General features: G+C 32.1%; 1 protein-coding gene across 1 annotated transcript; it reads left to right on the top strand.

The window, feature by feature from the left end:
- Positions 1 to 6,118: 6,118 nt before the first annotated feature.
- On the top strand, positions 6,119 to 7,996 carry LOC122280634 (expansin-like B1). The gene is made up of 4 exons (XM_043091612.1): positions 6,119 to 6,324; positions 6,560 to 6,666; positions 7,101 to 7,418; positions 7,687 to 7,996. The coding sequence occupies exons 1-4, from the start codon at positions 6,174 to 6,176 to the stop codon at positions 7,873 to 7,875; spliced, it is 765 nt and encodes a 254-aa protein (XP_042947546.1). The 5' UTR covers positions 6,119 to 6,173; the 3' UTR covers positions 7,876 to 7,996.
- Positions 7,997 to 12,390: the final 4,394 nt, after the last annotated feature.

The following is a 12,390-nucleotide window of genomic DNA, read 5'->3' as shown; positions in this document are numbered from 1 at the left end:
CAATTTGGCCACCTTGGCAAAGCTTCTTGAAGAAGTTTCCTCCCCCATGTGACAGCTAGGCCATCAATTTCCCATGGCTGCACCCAATAGTATCTTGATGTGAAGAAGAAATCACCTCACCACCCTCCATACCTCACAGCTACAGGAGGCAGTCCTTGCCCCTCACTATTCTCCACTTTATGTCATATAGACACCTCCAATCAAGGGTCATTAAAGCTTATACCTCCTCCTTCCATAATTCTAAAGTCGTGCAAGACACATTTCACTCTTTTTCATCACTTTTTTATCTCGTTCTTAGAGAGAAACCCAAAAAGAGCTCTCTCAGGCAGATTTCTAGGTCTTTTTGCATGGAGATGTTCGACCCTTTGTAAGTATTTTCACACTATATCTCCTAATAAAAGTTGTTTGTATTTGAATTTAGTTCTGTGGATATCTTATTTGTCTCATTTAGTGGTCATTTGTTTGGTCAAAAGTATTTTTAACCATGGAAAGGTCATTTTGGGCATAAAACTGGAAAGTATGTTTTGTTTTGGAGTTTTTGACCAAGCTAATGGACATATCTTGGTCCAAAAATCTAATGGAGCATTTTTAGCATGCTTTTATGAATTTTAATTGGGGCGACTTAGGGAGTGCTGACGTGGCATTAGGGATTTTCTCTCGACTTTGAGGTGCTAGGGTGATCTCGCATGGTGCTGGGCGTTGGCCCTATGCTGGCGGCGGCTGATCTTGGGAGGGATGGGGAGGCTTTCAGGCCCTTCAGAGCCGTGTTTGATTTCTATAGATGGGAAGGAAGTGATGGAATCTTCAAAACGTCATTGTGCGGATGTGGTGGGCTCCAATATAGTATATTAACTATATAATATTAACATATTAACTATATACTATATTATATATTATATATTATATATTATATGTAATGACTATATTTATAATATACTACATATAGTTAATATATATTGAGTATATATATTATACTACATATATATACTATACTATATGTATTATATATAATGACTATATATATAGTTAATATTATATATATTATATACTTAACTACAGGTGAATGTTGTCGTTTAGAGGTATTGTTCCGAGTATATGTAGGGGAAGGTGATGGCTAGTGGGGAAGTCTGGAAAATTGTCTGAACAAGTTTGTTATTTTCTTTGGGATCGAGGAATTGGAGACCATGAATACCCCAAGGGGTAACCCATTTTATCATCTTTATTATTCATCCATCTCTAAAGTTATAATTCCATTCAATTCTCATAATATATAAGTGTATATAATATATAGTATATAGTATTATAATATAAATATTTTATATATAGTATTATATAAGTATATATGGTATAAGTATGTATGTATATTTATATATTATACATTGATAATACATATAAATGTAACATATAATATATATATATATATGTATGTATGTTATATATATAGTATAATATATATATATATATATAAGAAAAACACTACTATGATGCCCCTAAGGCTTACTGCCCAAGTTGACCCAAAAAGAAAATTTTATATTTTATTATAGTTTTTACTTCGTGATTAAGGAAGTGATTTTAAGTGTATTGGTACTTTTTTTTTAATTTTTTTTATGTTTTAAAAATATTGAAATATATTAAGAAGGTATGAAAATTGAAAAAAAAAAAACGTTCAAAAAACAAACAGCACAAATATGCTAGCGCTCAAATGGAGCGATGCTACTTAGGTAGCAGAATAGCACCGTTCTATATATAATAGTATACATATTATTTAATAGAAACATTCAAATGTAAACAACCATTGAGTGTCAAACATGCCATTGACGTTTGAACATGGAATTTATATACGTTCGAACATTTAGTATATATGTTTGAAAGCTAATAGCGTTCCAAACATATATTTGTAACGTTTAGACGTAACACCTCTCAGATTCTAAATTGCAACAAACGTTTGAACATTTCCATACGACATTCGAACATTACTATCACATTTAAATGTGGTGTAAGGCGTTTGAATGTTAAGCCTTGGGCTTCGAACGTGGTAGAATACGTTCGAATGTTAACCCTTTAGTTTAAAACGATACACTTACTTCTAAACATTTTAGTGGAAATATTCGAATGTAACATGGTTTTCATTCGCATGTGCATTTATTTATAACACATTCAAATGTTTAAACGTAAATACGTTCGAATGCTTGAGTGTTTTCCAGTCCCATTCGAACTCATAGTCTTATACGTTCGAATTTTACTTATAATGTTCAAACGTGTACGTCTAAACATTCGAACGTTATCAATAATAGTTTAAATTTATTATAAAATATTTATAACTATGGTTATAATGTTTTGTTCTTATTAATTCATTATATGGCTTATCTTTTGACAACAAGGAAGCAGGCCAAGAGGGAGCCAACTCAGACACTGCTCGGCTCGGGGCTCGAACATTCATGGTCGAATGAGAAGTATTAATGTATTGTTGATATTATTTAAGGTATCTATTGTTTTCAATTTCAATTCTCAATTATCTGTCATGTTCGCTTATCCAATTTTAATATTAAATCATTACGTTTCAAATTTTAATCATTTTAATTTTTTATAATTGTTCACAAATGATGTATTATTTTATTTAAAAACTACATCAAATTTAAATTATAGTCATCTTTACCAAATACTCTATCCAACCTTCAAACTTCACTCACTAATGTTCGAATGTCAATCACTAACATTCGAACGTCACTCACTGATGATCGAATGTTGGTGCTAAAAAATATTACGTTCGCAGGTAAAAATATTTAATGCTCGAATGTTTATGTAACGTTCAAACATAAATTTGCCTACATTTGAAGGTCAGACAAATTCTCATATGGATTTAGTGACGATTTGTATAAATTGTCACAAAAATTGATTTTTTATAACAGTTTGAGGACTGTCACCAATTCTAAAGTGTTATTAAATCTCAATTTTGTTATATTGTGGAATTAAATTATTGAAAATTATTTATTACAATAATTGAAATTTATTAGAGGATAATGCAGCAATGATTTCATATAATGAATATGTCATCATCTCTTTGCCTTATGTAGAAAAATCATTATTTGTTATCAGTTATTTCTAATCAAAAAGATTATTTATGATAAAAATAAACTTATTTAATAGAAAATAATCATTTTTATCATAAATAACTGACTATATATAAATATTTTTGGTATAACATAATCAAACAGATAAATGTATATACAACTTTATATAATTTTATTCATAGAACCTGAAAAGTAAACATATTCATGAGCATAAGACGGTTTATATCCCCAATCAAAGTAGAACCTCATCAATTGTTTCCCGCACTTAGGTTGATGCGAATCTTCCACTTTGGGGATGACGCAAACGGCTAATCGTCACTTCTTAAGAGCCTTCCAATGTAAAACGAGAATATCAATTGGTGTCTAAAAAGTGGTATGCCCTTGATCGTGGTTAATAAATAAAACAAATGCTATAAAGAAGTTTTACATCATGCATCTTTACTTAGTCAATATATAATTTATCATTTTTTTTACCCTTTATTCAAACACACACAGTTTTTCCGTCATTAGTAACATTTGTTGATATGCCACTATTTAGTAAAGAGTACTGCTATATCTATAAATAAATTATACAAAATAATTTTATAAATTGACGTGATTTTATCTCATTTATTAAATTTACTTTATAATAAAAATAATTTTACAATTGACAAACCACGTCAAGCCATATCAATTTGTAGAATTTTTTTTCTTTAATCTATTTTTTGTTAGAGTATTTATCAAGTCACCTCAAATATATTATATAAATAGGTGTGATTAAAATTGAACTTGATAAAATTTGAGACGGGAAGAGGATTCCTCTGTCTTTCTTTGTGGTATTTCCAGATTAGTGTTTGAAGAACGTCCAAATGGACGGTTAAGATCGAGACTCTCCTACCCCAATTGCGAGCGTAAACTTGGGTTTGTGTATCTTTCCAATACATTGTATACAACTGGTATTAAATATCCCCCATGTGTGCCGACCGAAATGCATAAAAAGGACCGATGTCTTTGTTATTTTCGTTGGAGTTAGCCGCCTCAAAATTTCAAACCCCAGTTTACCGACATCCTCCAAAAAGTTCTGGAGATTACTTTACTGTCATTTAATATTCGAACAATATTATTTTTTATTTACTTTTTATTATTATTTATTATTATTTTTTCAATATTATTCAAAGATCATCTAAAATCAATTTATTATTCAAATTTGTGAATAATTATGAAATAATTTGAGTTAAATATTTTTTAAAATTTGAAAAATAAGAGAGAAAATATAAAATATAAAATATTATAAAATTTATTAATGCGCCCAAGAGGATGAAGATGGTGGCTATGGTGGACGTGGGTTATATTGTGTATACTTTTTATTGTTTGATGGCTCTACCATTAACAGAGATGAGATGGCTATACTTCCTTTTTCTTTTTCTATTGATTTTATATTTTTAAAAGAGAGTTTTTATGTTGTGTTTACTTTTTATTGTTTGATGGCCAGCTTGACTAGGGGGTTATATACTGTGTACTTCTTAGCATGCCGGCTTTGACTTGAAATTTAGGTACCATCTCAAGAAGTGCATCCGACAGTAAAAGCACGCTACTTCCTTTTTCTTTTTCTATTGTTTTTATATTCTTAAATAAAAAAATCTATTGTTCATAAAATGAATGTGCGCATAATAACAGCTTCCTACCAAACTTTTGGAAGTATTTACAATGTCTATTAGATTTTCTGTAATCGGTATATACTGCAGTTTATTTGAACAAGAAATATGATAGTCTGATTAATTAATACTTTGGATTTCCAACTGAAAAGAAAAAAAATGAGAGAGATAATTAATAGGCATGAAGTATGTTTTATCTGGGTGTATATTATATAAAATATTCTTCTAGTTATATTTTGAGGCCTCGTTTGCATGTTAAGTTGAGTAAAGATGAGTTGAGTTATTTATAAATAATAAAGAGTTTATGAGATAGTAGAATAAGTTTTGTGAAACTCACCTAAGATGACTTTAGATATATTTAAATGTTAAGATAATCAATTTAGATGTATTTATAAAAAATTAAAAAGGATTGTGGGTCCCGCATGTACAGAAATATTGAGTTAAAAAAATTATAGGTCTCTTGTAAAGATTATGAGTCTTCTCTGCTACCTGTTTTTAAGCTTCTGTTAGCATGTTTTTAAACATAAAAACATGCGCGAAATGATTTTTATTCAAGAAATGGTCTTGAGGGGTACTCAATATTAAGAGCACTAGAGCAAATATCTCAATGGATTAGCTAAATATCGTGTGCATTGGATTATTTTAATATTATTTGGACAAAATATCCTATGTAGTGGACTATGCAAATTGTATGAACAGTTAATTTATGCTACAGTAAATGCAAAACAAAAATCGATAATTACTAATTATCGATATCATCTATTCCGTGCATTGCATTTCTTTTCTTGGTAGAATATGATTAACCATGTATTCAAGTAGAGTATGATTACTAATTAATATATTATTGGTAGAATGGTAAAATATAAAAAAAAATTAAATTAAAAATAATATTTTAATATTTTTTTAATTATAAAAAAATAAATAGATAATCCAATATTATGAGAATTGGATGTGAATGGAGTAGGATAAGACATTCTCTTGTCACAAAAGTTAAAACTTGGATTAACTTAAAAATGATAATCCATTAGAATTGAGATTACTCTAAAGCATTAGTTTCTCTATATGCAAATCCAAAATCACATACTTCACACTCATATTAGAGTACGCATATTTGAATCAAAATAATAATAATAAAATATTATTATTTTTTAAATTAATTATATATTTTTTATAATTAGCACCCACTACATACAATTGGCATTAATAATACAAAAATAATTCTAAATATAATTCCTTTCCTCCCTAAGTGGGAGAAAAAGGTGCCTCTCTCACTTCAACACATGACCTTTTGTGGTCGCCCCTCAAATCCTATAAATGCTAGACTACGATTTCTTTGCTTCCCAATTCAAATTAGCCTCCTCGTCCATTTTCTTTTGCAACTCGGTTTGCATGCTTCTTAATTAGAGATTTGGTTTTGGTCTTTTCTTCCATTATCTTACCATTTATCAAGAAACCTTGCCATTAAGATATGGGGCTTGCAGTACTTGAAAACCAAGTTGGTATTCTTTCTATGATCTGCATGGTACTGCTCTTGCCTGCTATATGCGCCACTCAAGACGTTTTTACTTACTCATCAAGAGCAACCTACTACGGTAGTGATAACAGTCATGGGACTCCAAGTACGTTTGCATATACACTTTTAGATATTATTTGGCTACCAATTTGGATTTATTCATAACTATGCATTACAAGTTATTATGTGCATGCATGCTGAACGAAATATTTGCTCAATTATTTTGAACAACTTTCTTTCTCTACCAAATACTAATTAATACCAATATTTAGCAAGTGTAAAAATTATTCGGTTTATATATTATTTATGTACAGTTGACTCATGAAATGGTGATCATATAGGTGGAACTTGTGGGTTTGGAGAATTCGGAAGGACTGTCAATGATGGCAGCGTGACTGGAGTCTCTAGGCTGTATAAGAACGCAAGTGGTTGTGGTGCATGCTATCAAGTAAAATTTCAAGCCTCTTTTTTGACACATCAAATACACTACTGATGTAGAAACTTGTCACATCAACATATTGAAGAAAATATTCATATTTTGATTTGTTAATAAATATAATGGGTACCATAATAAGTAATAGTTTACGTACTCACTAAACTAATAAATAATATAATGCATGAATAATGAAGTGGATAAGTGTTGTGCATAAAGCATAGCACAGTAACTAGCTAGCTAGCATGGTCCACCCCAACTTATTTGAGCTTGCTTTAACTTGAAACACCCTTCCTATCATATGAAACTCAAGGACAATGATTGTGTTAGATAGCACTAATGAAGAAGTAACCTATACAATTTGCTTTACTCGGTCACAATAATAATAATAATAATAATAATATAGCATGTATGATTAGTGGTTTTATTGATGATGACGTACTCTTCAGGTTAGGTGCACATCATCACAATATTGCAGTAAGGATGGAGTGAACGTGGTGGTGACTGACTACAGTGAAGGTGACAACACTGACTTCATACTTAGCTCCCGAGCCTACGAAAGATTGGCACGCGTTGGAACCAAAGGGGCCAAGGAATTGTTTGGTCGTGATGTTATCGATGTAGAATACCGAAGGGTCTCGTGCCACTACCCTGGTTACAACCTCATGTTTAAGGTCCATGAGCAAAGCAAATATCCTAATTATCTTGCTCTAGTGGTTATATATGCAGCTGGGAAAAACGACATCACAGCCGTCGAATTGTGTCAGGTACATGCATATAATTCTTCGAGTAATGCTATATGAATTTATGAAACTCAAAGCCTTTGAGAGTTTGGAGCAAGCCTCACCTCTAAAAAAATTAAATTTTTTAATGACTTTTACTTTTTTATTCGAGAGTTTATATCGCAACTTGCACCATCTAAATTTGCACAAATAAGGTTTTATTAAAAGATATGTATTGAACAAATGAGATGATGATCATTGTCATAAACTGATGGATGGGCTGGCCTCTTTGTTCATTTGATGTTGCATGTAGGAGGATTGCAAACATTGGAGGGGCATGCATAAAGCCTTCGGGGCAGTGTGGGAGATGTCTAATCAAGTACCAAGTGGTCCAATAAAAATAAGGTTTCGAGTGGCTGGCAACGGTTGGGTGGAATCTAAAAATGATTTGCCTGCTTTGTGGAAAGCTGGGGTTGCTTATGACTCAAACATTCAGCTCTAAATTAATTAGAAATCTCTTCTAATTTTAATAATATCTTGCTGTTTTATTATAAAGAAGTATGATCATTCCATGGGTTACCATGTAATTGATTATTAGTTTCTCTCTAGTTACCAGGGTATTGTATTGTATGCTTTGTCAACAGAGTGTTCTAGGTCATGTTGCAATATAAATAACAGGCCAACTTAATGTTGTACTTTGGGGTTAGTGATCAGAGATCACGAGTATGAATAATACAAGGAGTAAACTTACAAATAATTGTCCTTATAACTATTTCCTTTGAATTCTAGGTTTTGCTCTTCATATAGATATTGTATGTAGTTTTAATTTTTCAAAAGAGTGTAACATCGTCATTCAAATTATTGATATAATATGATTTGAGCTGCAATATTTAAACTTATAAATTATTTTTATAAATTAAATCTTATCTCATCAGTAATATTGTGAAGTGTGTGTCCTAATTTGCACCGACTTACAAATAAAACTTTTTTAATCAAAACAAACAATTAAGCATAACAAACAAAAATCCTTCCTTGAGACGTCACTTTTCACTTTTCCCTACCGGGAGGCCGACATCCAACTACACGAAAATAACTCAAAAGATTGGACCAACTCGTATACGAATGCACACACTTCCATATTGGAGGAATGAAAGCCAGAAATAATTGATGTAAAATTCATTAATGTAGAGTCACCTGTCTCTGATTTCAATATAGTTTCAAAAAATATATATATATATATATTTTTGTTTGATAAGAGAAACTGCTTCATTAATCAACTGGTAAAAAGTCGAGATGCATCATTTAATACAGAAACTTTGACCACCATGGGTCCATCTTCTAGCCACACTATCTCATTAGTTTCCTTAATGGCTTCCTTAGCTACATTGTGAGCAGCATGCTTAGTATACATGTATGCAAAAGATAACCTCTAAGCCGGGTGCAGCTCTAGCAATTGTTGTAGATCCTCTATCTCTTGTCCATGCCAAGAATTATCTTCATTTTTTGAGTTAATTTCATCAATGACTGCTTTGGCATCCCCTTCGAAAATAACTTGGTTCATGCCCATCTCAATGCACATATCCATGGCCCTTTGCAGGGTTGCTCTTTCTGCTTGGGTAGCTAAGAAGACATGTTCTTTTGAGGCTGTTAAACACGCTTGTAGGCTCCCATCACTGTCTATCATAACAATTCCCAACCCCATTCTATTCGAGTTCTTGTCATATGCTGGATCAAAATTGACTTTAAAAAAAGTCCACTCAGGTGGCTGCCAAGACTGGTTTAAAGTTGCTGTTGTTGTCCTCTCTTCTGGTCTACTACTACTCTACATATTAATCTCCCTTAGCATTGCAATTTCAGCTTGAGCCATTGCTGTGATGGTTTTAGGACTCTTAAACTGGTCTTGAAAGATATAGGCATTTCTCCTACCCCATAGATGGTAGCATTGGACTGTAGCCAATTGCAGATCCTCTTTATTTAATTTAGTTGTCATCTCTTCCCATAGATGCTGGAAATCAGAGAAAGAACTATTCCATTTCTTGAGTTTGCTACTATCACTTCCCCATACATCCTTTGCCGCTGGACAAGCCCATAGGATATGCAGTGAGGTTTCAGCCTCTCTTGTACAGATTGGAGAAAGGTTACTCTCCACAATTTTCCTTCTATATAGTCTATCTTTTGTTAGAAGGATGTTAGAGAGGCTTCTCCATATAGACATTCTAATCTTGCCCGGGACTTTTAATTGCCTTAGATACTTCCATAACCCATTGGTCCCCCCTCCTAAAAAAGATTCTCCCAAGCTTTTGTTTGACAGTTTTGTGTCCATGTACTAGGCACTTTTAACTGTTAAGTTGCCTTTTGAAGACCCTGCCCATATCTCTTGCCCCCCTCTTGCTAATGGGAATTGAGCATATAAGCTTTGCTTCCTCTTCATTGAAAATGGTCTTCACTAAATTTTCCTTCAATGTTTGAGTATCTGCATTAATTAAGGCATCCACCTTGCAATCTAGATCAAGAGTATTGATGTGGGTCTGAACCTGAAAGGTTATTGGTCTAGGCAGCCATTTTTCCTTCCATACTTTTATATCTCTCCCATATAAGCTTTGCTTGAGCCAGTTTATATCTACATCCAAAAATATATATATATATATATAGTTTCAAAGTAGATACTACGTAAGTACAATTAAGATTAATTCTTTAACATATAATCTGAAAAGGAAAATGCTTGTCTTCCCACTGAGATTTTTTTTAAATTTTTTTATTTAATAATTAAAGAAATATTTTTTTAATGAAGTTGTGAATTTTTTTTAAAAATTATTTAAAAGTGTTTAAAAAACGCATGTGAAGAAAAGTAATATATATATATATATAGATGAAATGCACTAGCGAGAGACTCCAGCGGTGGCTATAGAGTCATTCACCCATCTGAAAATTCATGATTCTCATTCTAGTTATAAGAACATTGTTTATTTATTGGGAGCCTTTTGTAGGTATACTAGTATTGAGTTCATTCATGTATAAGTAGATCATTAATGGCTCAATGGAACTCATTATCTTTTATCCTACACAAGCCGCAGTATCCATTATGAGTAAATGTCTGATGCAAGTTTTTGGCTTTCACTATATTCTTTATGTTACATTTCTTTGTTTTTCAGGAACTGCTTACAGTCGTTGATGCTAGGCCTTGGAAAAGTCTTGCCAAAAGAAGGGTTCAGCATTATGGCTATGAATTTTGCTATGAAGTATGCCACATGATATAGAAAAACTAGCTCCTCCTATCACTTCAATGCGCATGCACACACACATTATACATGCACTCATATGTATATATAAAAGTACACCCTAGTTGATATGTAAGCAAGTCTGAATATATTATGTGCTAGACTTTGTCAGACTCTAGTGTAAAAAAACGATTAGTTTGCATTGCTGGGTTATGAAATTATAGCTGCCATAGTAGCTATAAAGCATTTCATGGCCTCATTTTTCCTTTTTTTTTTTTCTTTTTTCCTCTGTGTTTGTTTATTGTTTTCGATTTTTTTGGCTGCAAGAACTTGTGGAAGTTTGTAGACAATGTGGCTATACCTAATATGAGAAATGATTATAGTTTGTAGTGTTGTTCTTATGGACAATGTGGAAGTTTGTGGACAATGTCCCAGTATACCTTGTTTGTAGCCTCCTCCAGCAATATCATCTTCTACCGGTTTTGGCTATTGCCATTGGCACCACTGTGGCTCTAGCTGGCGTCTCTCCTCTAGCTTGTGAGAAGTATTATTGATTCAATCATTTGGCCTATGTTTCAAAATTTTATTTTGAGCAATATGCCCAACTATTTTGCTTCATTGCTTCAGGGTTCTGTTGAGGCCCCTATTGCACCCCTTGTGGGCCGTTTTTTGTGAAGTTAATATAGTTTAATGTAATTGCTTAGAAGAAACTATTGGATTAAATTGAATAACACACACACACACACTCTCTCTCTCTCTCTCTCTCTCTGCTTTTTATATACTTGCCAGATGGCAAGCTAATAGTCTTTTGTTCACAGATTGATTTGGTAAAGGATAGCGTAATCAAGAGGTGGTCTCACCAGCCCTTGATTGTTGCTCCATGAAAAGTTTGGGTGATTTCTTCATCCGAGATTATACGTGTTTGCATATGGATTGCTTTGACGTTGGAAATTTGACATGTAATTTTCTTGTTTAGCCCTTGGTTGAGCAAAAGGATTTCCCACTTGGCAGCTGATACTCGACTGATTTCTTGAGCAATGATCACAAACATTAGTTTGAATAGCATTGACGTTCATCTCCTCAGATAAAGTTACTTAAAATTAAACTCGTTGAAAAATGTGAAAAACTTCACAAAACGAAAACAAGAGGATGATATGTGCAATGGATGGAAGAGATTACTAGTCATTGACTAGATTCATATTTTTTAGATTTTGATTGTCAGATTGGAATGTAAAGGACTTAATAGATTAAACTCATAAATTAATAAAACTAAATTAAGAATTAAACTAAATTAGAAAGTAATTGACAAAACATGAACTGAAAATTGAAAATGCCCAAAACCAAGATTCTAGAATTCATCTTTGTATTTAAATCACAAATTCTCAAAATAACACATAACAATTGTAATCACTATTAAATGAAGGCTTAAAGAAGTAAGAAAAATAAATAACACGAAATAAGTAAACAACAAATAAATTACCCAAACTTCTAAGCCAAAAAAATCTCAAAAGTATTCCATAAACTTTAAACTGAAGTTAAATAAAAATAGAGAACGAAAAGTCTAGACGAAAACTCCCCTTCACCATTCTATTGAAATCTAAAGCAAAAAGGAAACAACTTCTCACATACCACTCTTGAAAATTAATCTCCAAACCTTTAATGAAAACTTTAGAACAACTCATCTACTCCCCACGTATGATATTTCAGAAAAATAAAAAACAAAAGCTCTCAACTGAACCTTTCTTGCAATAAATTAAGGTAATACACTTAATGAGAACTTCTAAAACAATTATTTTTGT

This window comes from Carya illinoinensis, chromosome 11 (assembly GCF_018687715.1).
Source record: "Carya illinoinensis cultivar Pawnee chromosome 11, C.illinoinensisPawnee_v1, whole genome shotgun sequence".
Lineage (NCBI taxonomy): Eukaryota > Viridiplantae > Streptophyta > Magnoliopsida > Fagales > Juglandaceae > Carya > Carya illinoinensis.
This window is presented reverse-complemented; position numbering and strand designations above follow the sequence as displayed.

Excerpts from the sequence above, each read along its gene's own strand:
- LOC122280634 (XM_043091612.1), top strand. The coding sequence starts at position 6,174 with ATGGGGCTTGCAGTACTTGAAAACCAAGTTGGTATTCTTTCTATGATC. Across the intron at positions 6,325-6,559 it reads TAACAGTCATGGGACTCCAA|GTGGAACTTGTGGGTTTGGA; the intron begins GTACGTTTGCAT and ends GTGATCATATAG. Across the intron at positions 7,419-7,686 it reads CAGCCGTCGAATTGTGTCAG|GAGGATTGCAAACATTGGAG; the intron begins GTACATGCATAT and ends TGTTGCATGTAG.